We start from the raw sequence: 22,532 nt of genomic DNA on the forward strand, positions 1-22,532 counted from the left end.
TTACCACCATATGCCCCACAGCACCACAGGCATGTGACCGATGGACCTCATGTTTGGCGGAAGAATAAGGACTCACATTCTGCTGGGTCCAGGACCAAGTGGGCCAATAGTCCCAGTAGATTCAGGAAAAGGACGCGATGGAGAAGAAGAAAATGAAAGTGGTGGCAGATTCCAAGAGGGGTGCGCGAGAGGATTTTCTTACTGTAGGGGACCGAGTGGTGGATGAGACAGTCGCATTTTTGCCCGGGGGTCCTCTCAATCACGCACACGAAGGGCACCATGATCACGGCAGAGGGCAAAGATGGCAGGACAATCACGCACAATGTATCTCACTTCGGAGATTGTGGGGAGGATAATGAAGTGGGAGACTTGTCCGCAAAGGCTTGGAGGATGTGGTACTCAGAGGTGCCCTATCAAGGAGACAGCGAGGCGTCACATGAAAAGTGGGAAGCACTGGTGCCTATCTCGCCAAAAAGAATCCCTGTACTGCAAAGGGAGTGGTGGCCGGTCCGAGCTAATATAGACCCTTTAAGACTAATTGAATAAATGAGTTAAGGTATAACTGTTAGTTTAAGAAGGAGGGAGGTGTCACATTGTACATTGGCCTTGTTATATTAGAGGCAGGGGTAGGGAAGGGGCTGTTGAGGGGAAATGGCGTGCAAAGACGGGAAGTCCCCAGATACCCGATTAAAGGAGTTAAAGCCAGTCATCCTGTGTGGGCCTCTGTATTTCATACTTTGTGGACTGGCCCGCCTGCAAGTTGACAATGGTCCTCTGCATTTTGCATAATGCATGTTATCAGAACGGTTCCTCATTCTTTTCTTTAACATTTCATTAATAATTTAGTAATATAACCTTTACCTCGAAATCTTAACAAGCTAATCCAGGCCAATGTGGATCAGCATACATGATGGCAGCCCTAACTTCTCAGTGCAGGCATTTCATCTCCGTTTCAGGAATTGTATAAAAGCCTATCATGTCAAATCAGTGAAAATCTCCCCATTTGCCATACGACTCTCGCGAATTCAGTGAGACCTTAAGGTTTCTAGCTCATTACCCGTTCCAGTCCAGTGCCATGGCGCTCCCTGAGGTGAAAGTATGTGCATTATATACATTTTAAAACTAAACTTAGGCCCATAGACGTTGTCATATTTCAGTTGAATGCTCGGTACTTGCACACTCTTATCCCCATCATCTTTCCTGACCAAACGCAATGGGCCTGATTTGCAAAGTGTTTTCAGTGGGATTGCGCCATTGTAAAACACCTTTTGCAAATCAGGCACAATTAATGCAATGTTGTAAGTATATACGAGGACAATTAAAAATGTTCTTAACTGTCACAGAAGCCTAATACAGCGGAGATTCCGCATAGAGCAGTATGGATCCTTCACCTAAACACATACAGCGGTTTTAAAAATCATGACTACATTACATCCATTATACTTTTTATTTAAAGTATTTCTAAGAGAAAACACTTTATGCGGGACAAAGAATGAAGTGAGGAGTACCATTTGTGGATGCTTTACAATTTGAAGAAATGAGGATCTTAGATGGATCTTATATGGAAAAGGAAACTGTTGTTGCCACTGGTTAATTATGGCCACATCAGAGTAACACGGGGCCGAGGATTAGCAGGGTTGCCATGGACACAGAGAATAAGTATTGAAGGAAGGTGAAGTCATGTAGGGCAGCGATCACCCACTGTCCCTATTACTGAATACCAGTGTCCACTGGGAAGAGGTTCGGATAAAGTAGGATTGACAGGTGGGGCTCAGGGGCATGGCCACCATGTTGATCTTGGATCCATGACTTAAAGGGAATTCACAGCCATCTGACGCTCCATGGACCCCTTGGGGAGCTGAGAGTGGCAACAGTAGACAGAATGATGGATCTGCTGCTTGGCTCAGGAGGAGAAGGGAGCCAGGGAGAAAGACAAGAACCACAGATCGTGGCGTTCAGCCCAGTCACCTAACCAACATAAATCAATATTCAAAAGTGGACCTAGTCTATGGGCTTGGATTTTGGGTAGGGGAAATGTAAATTAGACAGCTAGGTAACATAAGATGCCTGCCAGGTTAAAATGGCTTGTAAAGTGTACTTTTGCTGAGACGACTTCATGGTGTTGAAGAGCAACAACAGCAGTGTAATCGTGTATTGTGGCGCAGTCCTAAACATTGTTAAACAGTACTGTCCTAAGCTGTTTGTGAAAGGCCAAGAAGCAGTGGGTGGCTCCCAGTGAACGAGGTAAGGTTGCCAAAGGACTGTAGCCTGCAATGAGAAAGCTCAACCTCCTCTCCTTTTTCACTTGTATGTTGCTTGATAGATTGACAGATAGATGGATGGATAAGCAGGACCTACGTTTTTACAAATGCTTCATAAGTATAGCTATATGACGTTATACCATTTTAAAAATAAGACCTGATGTTAAGTGGCATGTAATGTATGTACTTCAGTCCAAAACACGGTCTGACATTCAGTCATTTAATAGTACTGATGTACGTGCACTCACGCAAACACATAAACACTGAAGTACACATCATGCTATTACATAGGAGTGTCACACGTTGATATTGTCTGAAAACATGCAAAAACAGCTGGAAAGGGTGCCTTTCTTTCAGCATTTCACCATGTATTGACCAGCGGTTTGTACTTTGCTGTTGCTCACCTGAATGTGCTGTGAGTTGTCTGTCAAGTTGTCGTCTCTTCGACGCACATCGTCCAGTAACTGAGAATTCTTCTTCTTATCCAGCTGTTGATTGTGCTTCAGGTTAGTTACCTTCTTATTTTGATCCTTCATATGCCTATAAGAGATGGATTGGGAAACAAGGAAGGTTAATATTATCCAAAAGATCTGGATTCACATTAATTTGAATGTGGGCAAAAAAAACAAAAATGAAAATAAGCTTCTGCCCATTAGTTATGATTTAAATGTTAAGACTGTCATACTTTAAGTCACTTCAAATACAGAACGTGTGACTATTCTGTAAAATGACTTTAAGAAGGCCACAAATAAATGTCTAAAGTTAACAAAGGGTCAACCCATTCCATTGCTAAGGGAACAGTTCAGTTGACCACATTATGTAGTGTACAAATGCAAGATATGTAAAATACATGTGATAATATCAAATAGTCTAATCTTATTTTCCATTTTACATAAGAAAGTTGTGCAATTAGGACGTCTTGTTTAGTGGCTATGTTGCCAACTATGGAACATAACGCATTGTGTTTCTCTCTCCATGCCCTAATTTAACCAAAATAATTTGTTTCTGGGCAAATCATGTATGCACCATTGCTTTTATCCACCAAATTTAGCAAAGCATGCATTAGTGGTTAGTTTGGTGCAGTCGGGCCTACTCCCAGGTGCCAGGCTGAGATAACAGGAGTGTGGCTTGAATGGTGTCAGTAAGTACCAGAGGAGGGAGAGGGGTAAAGTGTTCTGACTTCCACAGACCTGGTGCCTTTCACTGTGCACTTTCTGTTGACTGCCACTTTCCATATCCCCATTTCAATAGCATGGACTCCTATTACAGCTCTAAAGCTCTGTCTGTGAGCCAATACTCTGCTGTCTCTCTAGATGAGCAAAACAAATGTTGGTGCAAAAGCACCTTCTGTGAGCTCAAACTGTGTAGCCTCACTTTATGGTGCCAAAGTGCAACATGTGGCCAAAAACTAACAACGTCATTAAAGTGCCATCTATGAGACAAACCTGTGCTTTCGCTAAGTGATGTTACAGCACCACAAATGAGACACATTTAGTAGTTAGGCTAAAGTGCTATCCGAGCAAAAACTAAACCTCTGAAGGACATTTTCTGCCTTCATGATGTGATCCCTCCCTTTACACACATTACTAGTTTGGCGGTCCGAAAATAAGGGTGCAGGTAGAAACGTACCAGCACCCTTTCCGGACCGCCAAATTAAGAGTTTGCCAGTAGGGGCACGGAACTCCCAGCAGGCCTGAGCTGCTGGGAGTTCAGCCCCTACCAGCAGTATTTTCACTGAAGCACCAGCACCGTTAACAATAATTCCGGTGCTTCAATGACCCCATTCCCGTGGAGTGTTAAGGGACTCCACGGGAATGGGGATTTACTGTTTCTGCTGCCTGCCATAATATCCCAGTGGCACCGGGAAGTCAGCGTAACAGGGTTGCCGGTAACCTGCCACCTACTGGCGGGTTTTACCGGCTCATACTAAAAATGCCAAAAAATGCCACATACCATATATTTCTAGATCATGAGTACACTACCGACTACCAGTAAATGGCAATACAAAACCTCGGTTTATATATTCATGCATCCATATAAATACTCTTACGTTTATGGACAGGAAGGCCTCTTTTACCCATCTCAAAGAGGGGCATTACCACTGTTCCCACCTGCTACCTGCCTGCTCATAGAAGTGACATGCACCAGTCCTGAGCTCTTTATTATACAAATATGTAAGAATGTCAGGCTTAAACCCATTCTAAACCCATGAATTAGAACGTCGCCAATGTCTCAGACAGATCCCTACATTCAGGAATCATTAAGGCGACTTTGAAGATTCACTGGAAAGATGATTCTGTTTTTGAATTTGATTTTTCATAAGTGCTTCTCACAATAGTGGAAGGCCAAATGATATATGTTGTAGACTATGACAACTCAACCGTATTCTCAAGTAATAGAACAAAATGTAAACATATATCTAAAATGTGAACTGACACATCTTTATATTTATCAGGGGGGCAAGGTATTTCGAACAGAAACACAAACATGACAATAGAATTCTGTCCAACAATAGAGAGAAACGTAATGGGCAAATGATTGGTTGATGTTTGGAAATAAATGATGCAAAGCCCAGGAATGAGACAAGACACATGACTGGCAGTAGCCCATGGGGAGTGCATAGGTATAGGGATCGTGGTACTATATACCACAACAGTCAGGTTTTAGAAGTGCCCACATCACCGAATCTGCATTACTAGATCTACAAACTAAAATGCTGTGTATTTTGGACAAAGGAAAAGTGGGCTTGCTAATCCTTTTGGACCTCTCGGCAGCTTTTCGATTTACTAGACTATGGGAAGCTCCGAGAGGCCCTAAACACAGCAGGCAATTGCTCTGAGAAAGCCATTGATTGTGTGGCATCTTTGCTAGAGGATAGAAACTCCAAAATCACCTGGGGAGGACACTCCAACACTTCAAAACCTGTGGACTGCGGCGTACCGCAGGTGGCTAGTTTTTCCCCATTGCTCTTTAATCTATACAGCCGCTGTCTCTGCACCCTTCTCTCACAGCGTGTGATCTACTTTACCAACTTTGCAGACGACACGCAGCTAATACTAGAACTGTGTGGGGACCATTTTCTCGACAACAACAGATTATCAGCCATCTATTATACTATCGAAAACTGGATGAAATCACTCTGGATGTGCTTAAATAGCTCCAAAACCGAGCTTATGACATTTGGCACATCCAAAGCTCTAAAGAATCTAGGCCCAGCCTACTTCTCCTTTCTCATAAGTGACTCCACCATCACAGTTTCAGATAATGTGAAAACACTTGGCATTTACATGCAATCTTCACTAGGAGCTGAGGCGCAAACCTCATACCTAAAACGGAATTGCCAATATTCTCAAAGGCTTTTATGCCGTATTAGGCCTTTCCTAAATACCAAAAAACAGCGCCACAATAGCCCGAGCCACCATTCTGTCATGACTGGACTACGGAAATGTTCTATTACTAGGTGCCAGCATCAACTGCATAAAGCAATGTCAAATAATCCAAAATAATGCTGTCCGATCCATTGCAGGAAAGTCCAAACGCGACCATATAATAAAAGACAGAAATGACCTCCACTGGCTAGCAATAAAGGAGCGTATCATCTTTAAATACTGACACTGGTTCACCGCTGCCTAAATGGAGCAGCCCCGGCATATATGAAGAAGGAATTTAACTGATACGAGCCAAGGCGAAGTCTAAGATCGGAAAAGCAGGGACTACTTGAGGCCGGCCACACCAGAATAAAAGCTACAGGCTTGCTAGAGTGTTCCCCACCAAGGCTATCTCCTTTTGGAATGAGTTACCTCATAAACTTAGACTTGAAAGCAACATCCAATCATTCAGAAAGCAGCTGAAAACCACACTCTTTAAATAATTGACATAACGGCACCCATGCTGTGGGATGTTTTAACACCACTAGTCCAGGCCCTGCAACATTACTGTGCATTGCTTGCAGCAGAAACATCAGAAATGGCCACCGGAGAGCATTCTGCTTGCTAAAAATCACCCAGAAGTGAGCAGGAAAAATCTGAAAAATAGGCTGCCATCCACTTTTGCCAATGTCAGTGGTAACACAGGAGACCACTGCCAAAACCCATCATTTGGCTGCCCACAGAGCAAAATGACTGCAAAAGAAACACAGAGCTGTGTGGAAATGCGTTGTTCTTGGTTGTCAAATTTGCAAAAATCATGGCTCACAAACCACCCAAAAGATCCAACCTCCTTGTGGGGTGTTGAACATCATTCTACTTCAAGAATCCACATAAATATAATGTCAGCAGGAGTATATGTTATCAGAACAAAGTCCACTTTTGAAGATGGTTGCTGGGAAGAAATCTGTCAAAAATGGGTGCAGTACCGTTACTCGCATCCGTCAGATGCTGGCGAGCTCTAAATCTGAAAGGTGAAACTTGTGTCTCAAAAGCTAAATATGCCAAAGAAGGGACTTCCATCAAATACAATATAGGGTGCTACACTTTGATTTTCATGTTAAAAAGACTGGAATTGAAGATATGTTTGCTTATTTTAAATTTTTAACTGTCATTTTTCACAAGGAACAATGTCACAGTTGACCATAAGGTAACCTGATTCAGCTGAACTCCAAGAGGTTTCCCACACTGAGCTTCAAACACATTCCACATCTTCTCCCTAAACAAAGGAATCTTTTCCCCTGTGCTCTGCTGAGTATCTGACAGGCAGGTGTGAAAGGAAATGGGAGGAGCACTCTGGGATGTTGCTCTGAGTGAAGACAAAGGACTCCTTTGAGCTGAATGAAAATGCTAATTCGGGTGTGACTGACACCAACTGCCCAGGAAGACAAGCCCATGTGACTCTCTGGTTCAGCCAAGCCTTGGAGGCGGGCCAGACTGAAAATGTGGATTTGAAATTGAAGAAACTGTATGTTTAAGAAAAAGACTTATAGACAATTTTACTGAACTGATAAAAAATATGGGATTTATAGGTTATTAAAATGAAAAGTTTGCACACAGTTTAAAACTAATCTGGAATCAGTGCGACATTCAGAGACTGAACCACGACAAAGTTCACATTCTAGAAATTGTGATTATGTCAGGAACATGAACATTTCCAAGAATATGCCCAGATGGTATGTGCATGCATGTGTAAAAATTGGTACAGAACTGACACTGAGTAATTGCCCAAAAGCGCAAAAAACTGTCATTTGTGAGCCAAAACTTGTAGGAAGATAAGACTTTGACAGAAACGTACCTTAGTGAATCTGTAATGTAAATATGTATTATTAACACGTTGGGGATATTGTAAATATGTTTTTTATGAAAAATAAGATATACTGTAAAGAGACAAAGGGGAGGTTTTCTCCCTAAGCCATAAACATGACATATCATGACACATCATGACACACTGTTCCTTCCTCAAATCAGGAGAGGGGGAATTCTTTGACCTATCAGATCCTTAGAGGGTTGGGCATAGACATTCAGCCTCCCCACGCACTTTGGAAAATGGAAAATAGGGACTGTTGAGGACCCACAGGCACACACATTCACTCATCAACTGATCCATTGGCAAAGCACCCTGCAGGAAGACCCAGACTCCAGAATCTAGATCCAGAATCCAGACTCTAGAACTCTGAAGCAGAAAGGCCAATCTAAAAAGCTGAACCCTTCTCAGCTGGCCTTTAGAATCTTTTGCAACCTGATTCTAACCCCAAACTTTCAAGGGGCACCACAAAATCCAACAGCCCGGCTGAGCTGTTTTGCTGCCACTGGCCAAGAACCTGTGCTAGAACCAGAGATCCAAACCGGTAGAGCAGTGCTGTAACCAAGAACCCGTCAGATCCATCCAAGAGGCCGTGCAGACCAGACTGCCTTTCTGAGAGCAGAACCAAGCGCCTGAGACCTGTCCGGTGGTGAGCGAATCCCAGCCAAACCTTTGACCAGATCTTTGAAAGGCCCATTCCATTCCAAAGCCATAGTAGTGAGTATTCAGTATAGAACTGTCAATAGTCATCTCTTAGTTTAAAGTAATCCTATTCAATCAATGTCAACCTATCCAGAACTGCATTATAGAATCTTGTGTCCATCCTGAATCCTTCTCATATATAGTCTTGTGATAACTGTAGCGATAACTCATCCTTGCGCTAAATATATTTTCTGAAGAAAATCAAGTGTCGTGGCGGACAAAAGTCGGAGCGGAGGCGCCGCTGCTCTAATGGTTGGCTGTTGGGTATCTTGCATCTTCATAGCCCCTTAGTATAAGCCCATTCTTGTTTGTAAATCTTCAAAAGTGCAATCCCATTTGTAAAATCTTGATCCTTTTTGAGAAAAATCGACCTTCACTAAAACCTCTGCAACTTTTGAACCATACATCCCAGAAATGAAATTTAAATGTCATTTTGAAGCTAACATCCTCGGCCTCCAAACAAACCAAGCATTTCCTTGAACCATACAAAGGTATTCCCTGCTACATAATTCTTCCTATTCCTACTCCTAATTGATTAAAGAGGTTGTTGATATTGACCCATTGCTGATCATTATATCAGTATTCATAAATGTGATATTCAGATATTATTCATATATATACAAGTGTGATATATATTGTTAAATTCTTCAAATAAATCTTTTAATTTGCAAAACAAACCACCTTCTTGGTTCAGTGAGACCGGGGGGATTCTAAGAGAGGGGTGTTTTATAAGGGTACATCATCCAGAAATAAAATAACCTTTGACATAAAATTATATAAATAAGGGCTTCCATTGGGCATCCCATACTAGGCATTGACTTAGGTGGAGTGCTGGGTTGAAACCACTTACAGATTGGGAACTTGTAGTGGGATTTCTGGATTAGATGTACCACTTGTGCAGCTTAATACAGTGTGCTAACTAACAGGATACATAAATCCTGTTGGGCTACCACGCTGTGTTACACTGTAAAAGCAACCCTCAAGAGGGAACGCTCTAAGGAAAAAGTCTGTTTTGCAAAAATAAAATAAAAATATTTCCAAAATGGCGACATTGGTAGACATTAAGATGGCTAGAGAACACCTTTTACATAAGTTATTTGTGAGAGGTGAATGGACTGAGCAGGACCAGAATGTGTGATTGCAGGCAATCACACAACAGATCACTGCAACAGGGTTAGATAACTGAGAGATCAGGGTCCCTTACAGGTGGCCCTGAGTGAACTATATATGGCCACTAAGGCCAAGGATGAGCAAAATACGATTGCCAAGATAGCGACATATCTATATTTATCTATAGGAGCCATATAGGACAAATATGCTGAAGGCCAAGATCTGGCAAGTAGGCAACTGATGGCATTAGAAAAGGCCCAATCTGATATGGACTCTTCTGAGCAGAGGCTGCAGAGGAGCTAGGAGTCAGAAAATGAAAGCAGGCAGTATATAGTTAAAATAAAAGAGGATATGGGTATCCTGCAACAGGAAAAGGCAGAACAGGATACCAGAATTCTGGCCTTGCAGAAGGAGTACCAAGAAAGTTTGGACTCCCTACTGCAGAGCCAGAAAAAGCTGGAGCAACAACTGGACTTCAAAGGGGCATGCGCAGAGCAGGTAGTCTCCCTGCAAAGCCACCTAGATCGAGAGAATGTAGAGAGCAACAAATTCATTCTGAAAGACCTGGACACCCAGGCAGAGTTTGATGAAAAGCGCCAGAAAGCTGGTGCACTTCAAAGACAGAGGGACGACCTGGCGGCACAGAGGCAGGCTCTGGCTCATGAAAGGGACACCTTAGGCCAGGAAGTCTGCCACTTAAAAGGGAAACTGGAAGAAAATCACCTGGCCCTCCAGGGACTGGGTGACCTCCATAAAGAGCATGATAGATTGTTAAAGCACACCAGGAGGGTGGAAAATGCTCTGGCAAGGAAGGAGCAGCCCAGTATGGACAGGACTCAGGAGGTAACCCTTCTGGAGCAAAGACTGGCCCAGTACTCAAAGACAAACCAGGAAGCACAGAGAGAAAATGAGACTCTCTGTCAGAGCAATGATAGGCTCCACAGACAGATAGCCATGCGAGAGAGACTGATAGAGACTAGTAAGGCCTTGATTGAGGAACAGAAAGCCCAGGTTCTTGCATGGCAACAGGTAGTAAGGGCTGATAGAGATGAGGTTCGCTGGGAAAGGGAAAACCTGAGCATAACCTCAAGAACCCTAATACCAGAGGCCTTCATCTCTCCCAGTCCCTGGACTCTGCCACCCCATGTCCACTGGTGCACATGAGCCCAGGGACACGGGGATGGCAGATTACTATCCAGTCAGAAGTAAGGGGCTCATAGACCAGCACCTCCCAGGAATGGATGGGTGGGCATATGGGTATGGGTTCCCAAGTACTGTAAGATTTAGTGGGGATCTCCAGGAGAGTAGGCCCACTAAGGGCCTTCTAAAAACCTCTGCCCAGTTAGGACAGTGGGGGGTACCCATCAAATCCTGGGAGCAAGGAGGAATCAGAAGACTCCTCTGAACACACCAGGACACATGAGACTAGGTCCCCACATTCTGCCAGCCATTCCCAGGCTCGCAGAATTCGGGAGAACCTAGAAGACCAGACAGGCACCTCTGGGAGCAGTGCCTCCGAGTCAGAGGATGATTGGACCAGGGTTACCCGAACCAAGAAGGCCAATAAGGCAAAAAGGGCCTTGCTTAAGGACCCCTTCAAACAGATCAAGGCAATAAGGAGCGTCATCACGCCTTATCATAAGAACGCTAAGTATTCTGTTTGGGAGCACTTAGAGCTCTTTGAGCAGATGATGGAAACTTTCCATTTGAAAGACAGTAGTAGCTGCATTCAGTATGTGAAATGGACATTCTCACCAGAATACTCCAATTTCTTTGCGGGGCTGGAGGACCAAAATCATTCTAGATGGTCCACCTATAGGGTGGCCATCTTGAAGCATTTTCCTGTACACAGAAATCCCCAAGAGGCTCGCAAGGCAGCCTACAACTTGCAATGTGGGCAGGATCAGGCCCCACAAGAATGTGTGCAGGAACTAAAGTGTTTCTTTGCGCAGACTACCACAAGTGTGCGCACGGACAGCAAAGAATTTGTTAATACTTTTTTCCATGTTCTACCAAAGTACATCATAACCCAGCTAGCGAAAGATTTTCATGAGAAAAGATCACTAGACTGGGTCATTGAACAGGCCACCCGAATCTATGAGGTGCAAAAGCCCATAGAAAACAAAAATAATGCTAAAAGCCTCAAAACAACCAAAACCCCTGCTGCTGCTAAGGTGGCAGAGGTAATGGTTGCCCCCATTTTGGATTTGGAGATGGGGGCCTAAAAACCTGCAAGCTCATCAGAATAATCCCAAGCCCAGAATGCCCTTGGGCCAGTCACAGACAGGGAGCCAAGGAGGTAGTTCCACAAATGGGACGCCTCACTCCCCTTACTATATTAGTCCCCGCTACAAGGGGAACAGACCCTCCTGGGTTATGTGTGGACTCCTCCAGCCCAAAGGGGGGGGATCAAACCAAGCAGCACCTAACCCAGGGAACTTCCCTCCTCACTTCCCCCAGGAGGGCAGAAATTCCCCAAATCATGGGCAGAACTTTTTCCCCAGGTACCCACAAAACTTCCAACCCCAGAACAATCCATCCTTCTTTCCCCACTTTCCTGAGCCTAGACAACCTAATCCAGGAGCGGGGAGGCCAAGGGTGGAGGGGTACCCAAATCTTTCCAACCCGGGGTATTACCAGAGAAGGGATAGCTACCCTTCCCGGGATCAGCCCAGGGGAGAAATGAAAACCCGTATCAGCCTGAGTGGGTTTCACAGCTAGAGCGCAAGGTCCAAAATATGGCACAGGATCAGGGTCGCATGCTGAGGGCTCAGCAGAACCCTCAGATGAGCATGCCGGCACAGAATGCCCCAAACTCTGGACCTGGTGCTCCAGAACAATGACGGGGGCAGCACCCCGACAACCCACTGGTTCACAGGGAGGAGGCAAAAGGGGAGGAGGGGTGTAAAGCCTTGGAGGAAGCTTTCTTCCCCACTTGGAAAAAGCCCCTGGAAACCCAGGAACCGGAACACAATTCTCCTGCCCCTGAAAGTCTGCCACCCAAGGAGCATAGAGGGGGTAGAAGAAACAAAGGACCCAAACAGACCCATTTTGTGCAGGAGGCACAGATCTTCCAATTTGAAGGAGAGGGATCCTCAGAGGTTCCTGGGAAAAGGATCTTCTCCTTCAGAGATGGGGGAACTCCTCTCAAAGAAAAATGGGTCCCAAAGGATTTAAATCCAGACTGGGTAGATGTGAAGACTGAGCTAGTGCCGCCCATCATCCAATCCCAGAACCAACAACATGAAAATCCCCTGGTTCAAACCCATCCTGGTGGCTGCCTCCAAAAAGGGGGGGGGGGGGCGGCACAGAACCGGAACCAGGGGAACTCAAAATTTCTCCCATCTCTAGTTGCGACCTTTTCTTTGCAGGTTCCCAAGACTCCCCACAAAATTTGGCCCAAATCTCTTCTCTCTCAAAGTCCAAAACTAAAAAACTAACCCACCAGTTGTGCATTATCTGTGCCCCCTTGCGGAGAAAGAGGGAAGATACTATGCCCCGGTTCAAGCAAAGGGCAAGGGTACAATTTTGGCACTGTTGGACACGGGATCCCAAGCTACCCTTCTGTCCAAAAATGCCTTTGAGGAACTGAATTCAGGAAGGGGGAAGAATTACCAAATACCTCTCACCTCTCTTCCTGGACAACTTCAGAACTTTGACAGGAAGGAAATTCCCGTCGAAGGGACTGCGGATTTGGACATTAAAATTGGGCGACACAAGGTGAAGCACCCGGTCATAGTTGTGACTCCAGAGGGCACCCCTTGTTTACTAGGGAATGACCTCCTGAGAAGGCTGTCACCCATAATAGAATGTGTAAACAAGGTCCTCTGGACCCAGACTAGCCGACCAATAAAATTAAAACACAGTGTCAACCATGTTAGTTTAAACGGCACATGCCACATGGTTGAACAACAATCTGACCAAGTAGAATTTCACTTCCAGAACAACCAAATTCCAGACGTGACAGTAATAGCAGTAGAACAACAAACTGGTGATGGGGGTTCCTCTCTATCAACCTTCCTTCCAGTTTAAGGTGGCATTCCACACTGGAAGGAAGCACTCTGAAATTCTTTACCAATCCACAATCAGACATTCACACTCCTATAGTCCAGAAAGATGAGAAATCAGCTCAGAGCCTGGCTGATATTCAGCAAATTGGAGAGCAGTTGTTCATCCCTGTTCAGTTAAATGAAGGGGAGGACTCTGTTCTCGCCCGAGTGTGTGTGAACAACGGTAAGAGCTTCATCAGCGAAGCCATGTTCTACCAACTCCCAAAAGACCCGGCCATTCCCACATTTAGGCTGATAGACAAATGGGAAATGGATCTGGAAACACCCAATTCCAAACATCTCCTGCCAAGCAGGTGTAAACTCAAAATCTCCATCGGCAACAAGAGCATAGTCCATAATTGTTGGGTTGTGCGAGACATCACTGCCCCCTTATACTTAGGCAGTGACATTCTCAATAACTTTGCCATTAGTTTGGACCTAATAAACTTCCAAGCTTGGTCCCGGTTACCGGATAATACCATGGGCTTTGATGACCCAGAGAAGGCATTTAGATCAGCACAATTGCTGCCTTATGCAGTTGAAATTCAGATTGGAGAGGAAGTCACCATCCCAGAAAGGACCCGACAATTCTCCCTGGAAGTAAAAGTTAAAAGAGGACAGAAATTGAAAAACCCTGATGCCTATATTCATCTAAATGCTTCTCTCCAACAGCAAGAGTTAGGGGTAAACCCAACACCATTAGTCAACATAGAACATGACACCATTCCAAAAGAGGTGGATAACAGCGACTTAAAGAGTATCTATCTAGCCGCAGGCACCATTATTGAAATGGCGTTTGATGACAGACATTTTTCCATTGATTTAGGCAATCAACTGTTAGGACCAATCCCCATGGACCGTTTTGACAGTGACAGTGATGACAACACAACACCAGACAGGATCTTTACCCGGCATGGGGGGAACCTCCTGGTGTACACTTCCTGCACTTATGGTAAGGAAGATGTGACTTGTGACTTGAGGAGGGATGAGGTGATTTTCCAGGTCCATGTGGGCTGCCTTTCCCACCTGAAGCCACCAGTCCAAATCAGCACTTTGACCAGGGACTTCTCCATCCAGCTGGGGGAGGCCGCTGAGATGGCGAAACCAGAAGTTTTTCCAGGCTTCAGGCAGATGGTTGAAGAGAGAGAGTCAACCTAGCTGATACCTGTGAGACTCTGGAGCAGAAGCAAAAGTTGAAACAAGTTTTCTTGGATTTTCAAGATCTCTTTGCGGTGGACTCATATGACTGTGGTCGCTCTGACATCCACAAAACAACAATTCCCACAGACCCTGGAATGACTCCAGTGTTTGTGAAGCAATATCGCTTGCCTCTCGCATCAATGGAGTCCCTTACTGAAATAATTAAGAAGCTTGAGCCCCGTGGGATAATCCGTCCAGTCCACAGCATCTTCAATAATCTGGTGTTGGGGATATTGAAGCCAAACGGCCAGTGGAGACTCTGCGCCGACCTTAGGGAGCTCAACAAATGGGTCCATACTTCCCGATGGCCTCTTCCCTACATTGACGAAGGGCTGGCCCAGATCCAGGGGTCACAGGTATTCACTGCAATAGACCTGACCAATGGATACTGGACTGTACCTGTCAGTAGGGAGGACCAATACACGCTGGCCTTCAACTTTGGGGGGCAGCAGTACACATGGACCCGGACTCCCTTCTGATACATCAACTCCGGCAATTAATTCAACATTTTTCTACATAAGGCCATGCCTGACCTGGGTGAAAGGGGTAACCTGGCCTATGTAGATGATGTACTCATTAAAAGCTCAACTGTGGAGGAACACATAGCGGAGATCCATTATGTCCTGACACAGTTGAGGGCCGCCGGAGAAAAACTTTCCTTCCAAAAGGCACAGTGGTGTAGAACCCGTGTCAATTTCTTGCGGCATGAGATTACTCCTCAGGGTCTCTGTCCACAGGAAAGGAAAAAGGAAGCACTCCAGAAATTGAAAGACCCCACAACTCTGCGGGAACTAAGGAGCCTCCTTGGACTGACTAACTACAGTAGAAAGTTCGTTGAGGGCTACGCAGAGATCACAAGACCCCTGATTCATCTTTTGAAGGGGGGAGGTCAAGTGGGAGTGGGGTCCAGAACAAGCCGAGGCAGTAAAGACAACTCAAAAGAAGCCTCTCACAAGCGCCTTGCCTAGCTTACCCTGTCAGAAACAAGGGGTTCTTCTTGGATACATGGGTCTGTCTGCAGTATTATACCAAAAGCATGACAAGGTCAATAAAGTAATCTCCTATGCGAGCAAAACTTTATCCTCTGTGGAGGAAAAATTCAACGACTGTGAGGAGGCACTTCTGGCAATGGTGTGGGCATTGAAGAATTACCGCCCGTTCATCCAGGGGGAACACATCATAGTGGAGACTCCACACCAGTCTCTGCAATATCTCCAAAGTGACAGAATCCGGGCCAGAAATGTGAGTAATTCCCGAAATACTTCCTGGATTCTGTCAATGCAATGCTTTCCTGTGGAGGTCAGATATGGCCAAAACATGAAGAGTCCCCTCGCGCAAGGTCTGGCTGACTTGCATGATTGTGCCAGAGAAAACTGTCTCAAGGACGAGAGTCTAAAAATCAAGGACAACATGGAGACATACCTCAATTCCCCACACAAAGTCTTTGAAGAAGACAAGTGTGAGGGAATGCCCACTGTCTATGTGGATGGATGCTCCTACCATGTTGACAACAACGGGGGAAAAAGAACTTGTGGCCGGCGTAGGGAATGCATGGGTGAAGGAGATCCCAGAAACCTCCGCTGGGTACAAGATTGGTCCCCGAAGTAGTCAAGTGGCAGAGTTGATGGCTGTGCATCAAGCCATCCTCACTGCTGTCCAACATCAACTCCACAAACTGGTCATAATCACAGATTCGGATTATGTACGGAACGGGTTCGTGGAGCACCTGGTTTACTGGAAAATCAGAGGCATGTTGTGTGCTAATAACAAACCCTTGAAACATGGGAAGTTAATCCAAAATATTGATGATCTGGTCACCTCAAACGGGATGACCATCTACTGGAAAAAGATCAAGGGTCATTCCAAAGTAGAGGAACCAGACAAAACTAGAAATGATTTAGCTGATCAGCTGGCCAAAACCGGAACCATCCAAGGGGATCTAATTGAGATTGAGTCCTTGTTGGGGGATATCCAGGTCACTGCTATCACTAGGTCCCAGACAAATGCTCACAATGATCTCTCAACTGAACAATGGAGTAAGGAGACCCCAGATGCTGATTTGATTATGGCTCAAAAAGGGGATCCAATAATTGGTAAGTTTTATGAACACATTGAGGACCCAAAGAACTTTCCCCTGACGGATACCGATTACATTGGGAAAGAGGACCTCAGAGTGTTAATGAAATGTCCAAAAATGTTCTGAATCCAAGACGGTTTGTTGGTGAGGAGATCCCTAGCTTGCCATGATCAGTGGGTGGACCCTACCTCATTCCGAAGCCTGATGTTAAGTCACGCCAATAATGCAGCCACAGCCGGTCATAGGGGGTTTCTTACAACACTTGAAATATTAAGAGAGGTTGCATACTGGCCACACATGGGGCAGGACCTTGACCAATACTTAAAGGGGTGTCTTGTTTGTGCACAATGTCAGCCAACATCCCTCACACACCGTGCGCCTCTCCATAAGAGGGGGAATGACACTGCCATGGTCAGATTTGCAAGTCGACTTTATCAGGCCCGTGATTCGCTCCTCTAGGGTGAACAAGTACATGTTACCCGTGACATGCTTGTTTACTAAATGGGTGCAATGTCTCCTGGCCCCAAACTACAAGGCAGAAACAGCAGCTGCCCTGATGATCAACCACAGCGTTTTGGACTACCCCAAAGGATCGAGTCAGACAGAGGTAGCCATTTCACCAGCGAAGTAATGACAAAGATGTGGGAGATACTTGGGGTTAAAAGGAAGCTACACATGATATGATATGATATGATATGGCATTTGTAACGCACCTATACACAAGTGTTTCAAGGCGCGACGAGACAGGGAGGGGGGAACAAGGGGAGACATACAATGATCCTACTAGGCCAGGTGTCATTCAGATCGCGCAAGTGCATGGGTAGGGGGGACGGGGACGGGAAAAGTGCAAGGGGGAAGGGAGAGGGGAAAGTGCAGTACACGGTTAGTGATGAACAAGATAAATAATGAGGGCCAGCTGGTGGCAAGTGCAAGATAAGTGCAGACAAGTGCTGGGAAGGGGGGCTGAAGGGATACAGAGACAGTCCCGCAGTGCAGGGGTTGCAAGGAAGGCAGTGCAGGGAGAGTGGCTGTGCCAAGGACCGAGATTGGTGAGTGGCCCTGTTGCTGATTCAGTACAGTTTCAGTGATTTAGCAGGGGGGAGGGGGAGAGAAAGCAGAAGCAAAGAAGAAGGTTTTGAGATGGTTCTCCTCAAGTTTCAGGGAGGCAGGAAGGCTGTTCCAGAGGGAGGCCCCTGCTGCGGAGAGAGCTCTCCCACCATCTCGTTGCTTGGAGAAGCGGCTGACCCTGAGGGAGTTGGTGGCGGAAGAGCGAAGTGCTCGAGAAGGAAGATATTTAGGAAGGGAGAGTTGAAGGTATTTTTGCCCCAGACCCCAGAAGGCCTTGTGGACAATGCAGAGGGTTTTGAACTTAATCCTCACAGCCACAGGGAGCCAGTGTAGTATTTTAAGTCCTGGAGAGATACGGTCCCTGGGCTTGAGGCCAAGGACAAGTCTCGCGGTCCTGTTCTGGATGAGTTGCAGAGGGCGGAGAGTAGAGGCAGGAAGATTTAGATAGAGGCTGTTACAGTAGTCCAGCTTCGAGAGAACCAGGGCTCTGGAGACAGTGAGCTTCTAGGGGAAGGAGAGGAGGAGAGTGTGGAGTCGAAGATGCCCCCAAGGTTTTTTCTTACCGGCAAGCCTCTAGTGGTGCAGTAGAGATACAACAAAACAATTGTGAGCATATTAAAAAGGTTTGTGGCAGATTTTGGGCAAAGTTGGGATATTCAATTACCTCTTGTCCTAATGGCCATCATCTACCCCTTCATCTGCAACTAAAATGTCACTTTTTGAGCTGATGACTGGATGCAGGATGGTGCTTCCCCAGCATCTGCTCTACCGAACCCAAGAGCAGACATTGATCAATGCCTCCACAAGTAATGAGTATGTGGAAAATCTAAGAAAACACCTTCAACATGCTTTTTCCTATGCTCAGCGAAATCTAGAAAGATCTGCAGACAGCATGAAGTCCCACTATGACTTAAAGACTACCAGTAAAGAATACAATGGAGGAGACCGGGTCTACCTATACAATTTCCCAAGGAACCAGGCCAAACCGCGCACATTTTTGCCTACCTGGAGGGGTCCTTTTGAAATTGTAGACAAAATCTCACTAGTCGCCTACAAAATCTGCATCCCCAAAGGCAGTTTGGCAGAGGGGGAAGATAAGTGGGTCCATATTAATCAACTAAAGTGCTGCCATCCTACGCACACTCTGCAGCAACTGGAGGAGTCTTCTGGAACCCCAGAGGGGGCCACTCCAGCTCCATAAAATTCCAACTCTAAAATATTCCATATATAGTCTATAAAATACAATAATAAAAATGTGTCCTGATTTATCAAATGTATTTGTCCGCCCCACTACATTAATAGTGGTGTGGAAATCTCTACAAATATGTTTTTGCTTTGTCATCCTAGGACATCATAGTTGATTGGAAACCATGGAGACTAACCTGATGGAGGAAAAGACGATGAACTTTGCGATTTGTGGAATCAGAAGAGATGAAACTAACATCCCAGTCTTGCGAATTCCCATTGATGGTCGCTCAATGCCAAATCGCAAGAGGGGGGTTTGTGGGATGTTTTAACACCACTAGTCCTGGCCCTGCAACATTACTGCGCATTGCTTGCAGCAGAAACGTCAGAAATGGCCGCCGGAGAGCAGTCTGCTCGCTAAAAATCACCCAGAAGTGCGCAGGAAAAATCTGAAAAATAGGCCGCTATCCACTTTTGCCTATGTCAATGGTAACACAGGAGACCACTGCCAAAACCTATCATTTGGATGCCCACAGAGCAAAATGACTGCAAAAGAAACATAGAGCTGTGTGGAAATCAGTTTTTCTTGGTTGTCAAATTTGCTAAAATCATGGCTCACAAACCACCCAAAAGATTCAACCTCCTTGTGGGGTGTTGAACATCATTCTACTTCAAGAATCCACATAAATATAATGTCAGCATAAGTAAATGTTATCAGAACAAAATTCACTTTTGAAGATGGTTGCTGGAAAGAAATGTGTCAAAAATAGGTGTAATACCGTTACTCGCCTCTGTCAGACGCTGGCAATCTCTAAATCTGACAGGTGAAACTTGTGTCTCAAAAGCTAAATATGCCAAAGAAGGGACTTCCATCAAATACAATATAGAGTGCTACACTTTGATTTTCATGTTAAAAAGACTGGAATTGAAGATATGTTTGCTTATTTTAAATTTTTAACTGTCATTTTTCACAAGGAACAATGTCACAGTTGACCATAAGGTAACCTGATTCAGCTGAACTCCAAGAGGTTTCCCACACTGAGCTTCAAACACATTCCACATCTTCTCCCTAAACAAAGGAATCTTTTCCCCTGTGCTCTGCTGAGTATCTGACAGGCAGGTGTGAAAGGAAATGGGAGGAGCACTCTGGGATGTTGCTCTGAGTGAAGACAAAGGACTCCTTTGAGCTGAATGAAAATGCTAATTCGGGTGTGACTGACACCAACTGCCCAGGAAGACAAGCCCATGTGACTCTCTGGTTCAGCCAAGCCTTGGAGGCGGGCCAGACTGAAAATGTGGATTTGAAATTGAAGAAACTGTATGTTTAAGAAAAAGACTTATAGACAATTTTACTGAACTGATAAAAAATATGGGATTTATAGGTTATTAAAATGAAAAGTTTGCACACAGTTTAAAACTAATCTGGAATCAGTGCGACATTCAGAGACTGAACCACGACAAAGTTCACATTCTAGAAATTGTGATTATGTCAGGAACATGAACATTTCCAAGAATATGCCCAGATGGTATGTGCATGCATGTGTAAAAATTGGTACAGAACTGACACTGAGTAATTGCCCAAAAGCGCAAAAAACTGTCATTTGTGAGCCAAAACTTGTAGGAAGATAAGACTTTGACAGAAACGTACCTTAGTGAATCTGTAATGTAAATATGTATTATTAACACGTTGGGGATATTGTAAATATGTTTTTTATGAAAAATAAGATATACTGTAAAGAGACAAAGGGGAGGTTTTCTCCCTAAGCCATAAACATGACATATCATGACACATCATGACACACTGTTCCTTCCTCAAATCAGGAGAGGGGGAATTCTTTGACCTATCAGATCCTTAGAGGGTTGGGCATAGACATTCAGCCTCCCCACGCACTTTGGAAAATGGAAAATAGGGACTGTTGAGGACCCACAGGCACACACATTCACTCATCAACTGATCCATTGGCAAAGCACCCTGCAGGAAGACCCAGACTCCAGAATCTAGATCCAGAATCCAGACTCTAGAACTCTGAAGCAGAAAGGCCAATCTAAAAAGCTGAACCCTTCTCAGCTGGCCTTTAGAATCTTTTGCAACCTGATTCTAACCCCAAACTTTCAAGGGGCACCACAAAATCCAACAGCCCGGCTGAGCTGTTTTGCTGCCACTGGCCAAGAACCTGTGCTAGAACCAGAGATCCAAACCGGTAGAGCAGTGCTGTAACCAAGAACCCGTCAGATCCATCCAAGAGGCCGTGCAGACCAGACTGCCTTTCTGAGAGCAGAACCAAGCGCCTGAGACCTGTCCGGTGGTGAGCGAATCCCAGCCAAACCTTTGACCAGATCTTTGAAAGGCCCATTCCATTCCAAAGCCATAGTAGTGAGTATTCAGTATAGAACTGTCAATAGTCATCTCTTAGTTTAAAGTAATCCTATTCAATCAATGTCAACCTATCCAGAACTGCATTATAGAATCTTGTGTCCATCCTGAATCCTTCTCATATATAGTCTTGTGATAACTGTAGCGATAACTCATCCTTGCGCTAAATATATTTTCTGAAGAAAATCAAGTGTCGTGGCGGACAAAAGTCGGAGCGGAGGCGCCGCTGCTCTAATGGTTGGCTGTTGGGTATCTTGCATCTTCATAGCCCCTTAGTATAAGCCCATTCTTGTTTGTAAATCTTCAAAAGTGCAATCCCATTTGTAAAATCTTGATCCTTTTTGAGAAAAATCGACCTTCACTAAAACCTCTGCAACTTTTGAACCATACATCCCAGAAATGAAATTTAAATGTCATTTTGAAGCTAACATCCTCGGCCTCCAAACAAACCAAGCATTTCCTTGAACCATACAAAGGTATTCCCTGCTACATAATTCTTCCTATTCCTACTCCTAATTGATTAAAGAGGTTGTTGATATTGACCCATTGCTGATCATTATATCAGTATTCATAAATGTGATATTCAGATATTATTCATATATATACAAGTGTGATATATATTGTTAAATTCTTCAAATAAATCTTTTAATTTGCAAAACAAACCACCTTCTTGGTTCAGTGAGACCGGGGGGATTCTAAGAGAGGGGTGTTTTATAAGGGTACATCATCCAGAAATAAAATAACCTTTGACATAAAATTATATAAATAAGGGCTTCCATTGGGCATCCCATACTAGGCATTGACTTAGGTGGAGTGCTGGGTTGAAACCACTTACAGATTGGGAACTTGTAGTGGGATTTCTGGATTAGATGTACCACTTGTGCAGCTTAATACAGTGTGCTAACTAACAGGATACATAAATCCTGTTGGGCTACCACGCTGTGTTACACTGTAAAAGCAACCCTCAAGAGGGAACGCTCTAAGGAAAAAGTCTGTTTTGCAAAAATAAAATAAAAATATTTCCAAAATGGCGACATTGGTAGACATTAAGATGGCTAGAGAACACCTTTTACATAAGTTATTTGTGAGAGGTGAATGGACTGAGCAGGACCAGAATGTGTGGTTGCAGGCAATCACACAACAGATCACTGCAACAGGGTTAGATAACTGAGAGATCAGGGTCCCTTACAGGTGGCCCTGAGTGAACTATATATGGCCACTAAGGCCAAGGATGAGCAAAATACGATTGCCAAGATAGCGACATATCTATATTT

The 22,532-nt window shown here is 44.7% G+C and overlaps 1 protein-coding gene across 14 annotated transcripts in view; it reads right to left on the reverse strand.

The window, feature by feature from the left end:
* ERC2 (ELKS/RAB6-interacting/CAST family member 2) overlaps nucleotides 1–22,532 on the reverse strand; it is a 4,434,974-nt gene that overhangs the window by 1,945,216 nt on the left and 2,467,226 nt on the right. For all 14 annotated transcript variants that reach the window (XM_069643656.1, XM_069643655.1, XM_069643659.1 and 11 more), the window contains one exon: nucleotides 2,666–2,801. In XM_069643656.1, the coding sequence (XP_069499757.1) occupies nucleotides 2,666–2,801 (136 nt within the window). The remainder of the gene's footprint in view (nucleotides 1–2,665; nucleotides 2,802–22,532) is intronic.

This window comes from Ambystoma mexicanum, chromosome 2p (genome assembly GCF_040938575.1).
Source record: "Ambystoma mexicanum isolate Mex_15411 chromosome 2p, UKY_AmexF1_1, whole genome shotgun sequence".
Lineage (NCBI taxonomy): Eukaryota > Metazoa > Chordata > Amphibia > Caudata > Ambystomatidae > Ambystoma > Ambystoma mexicanum.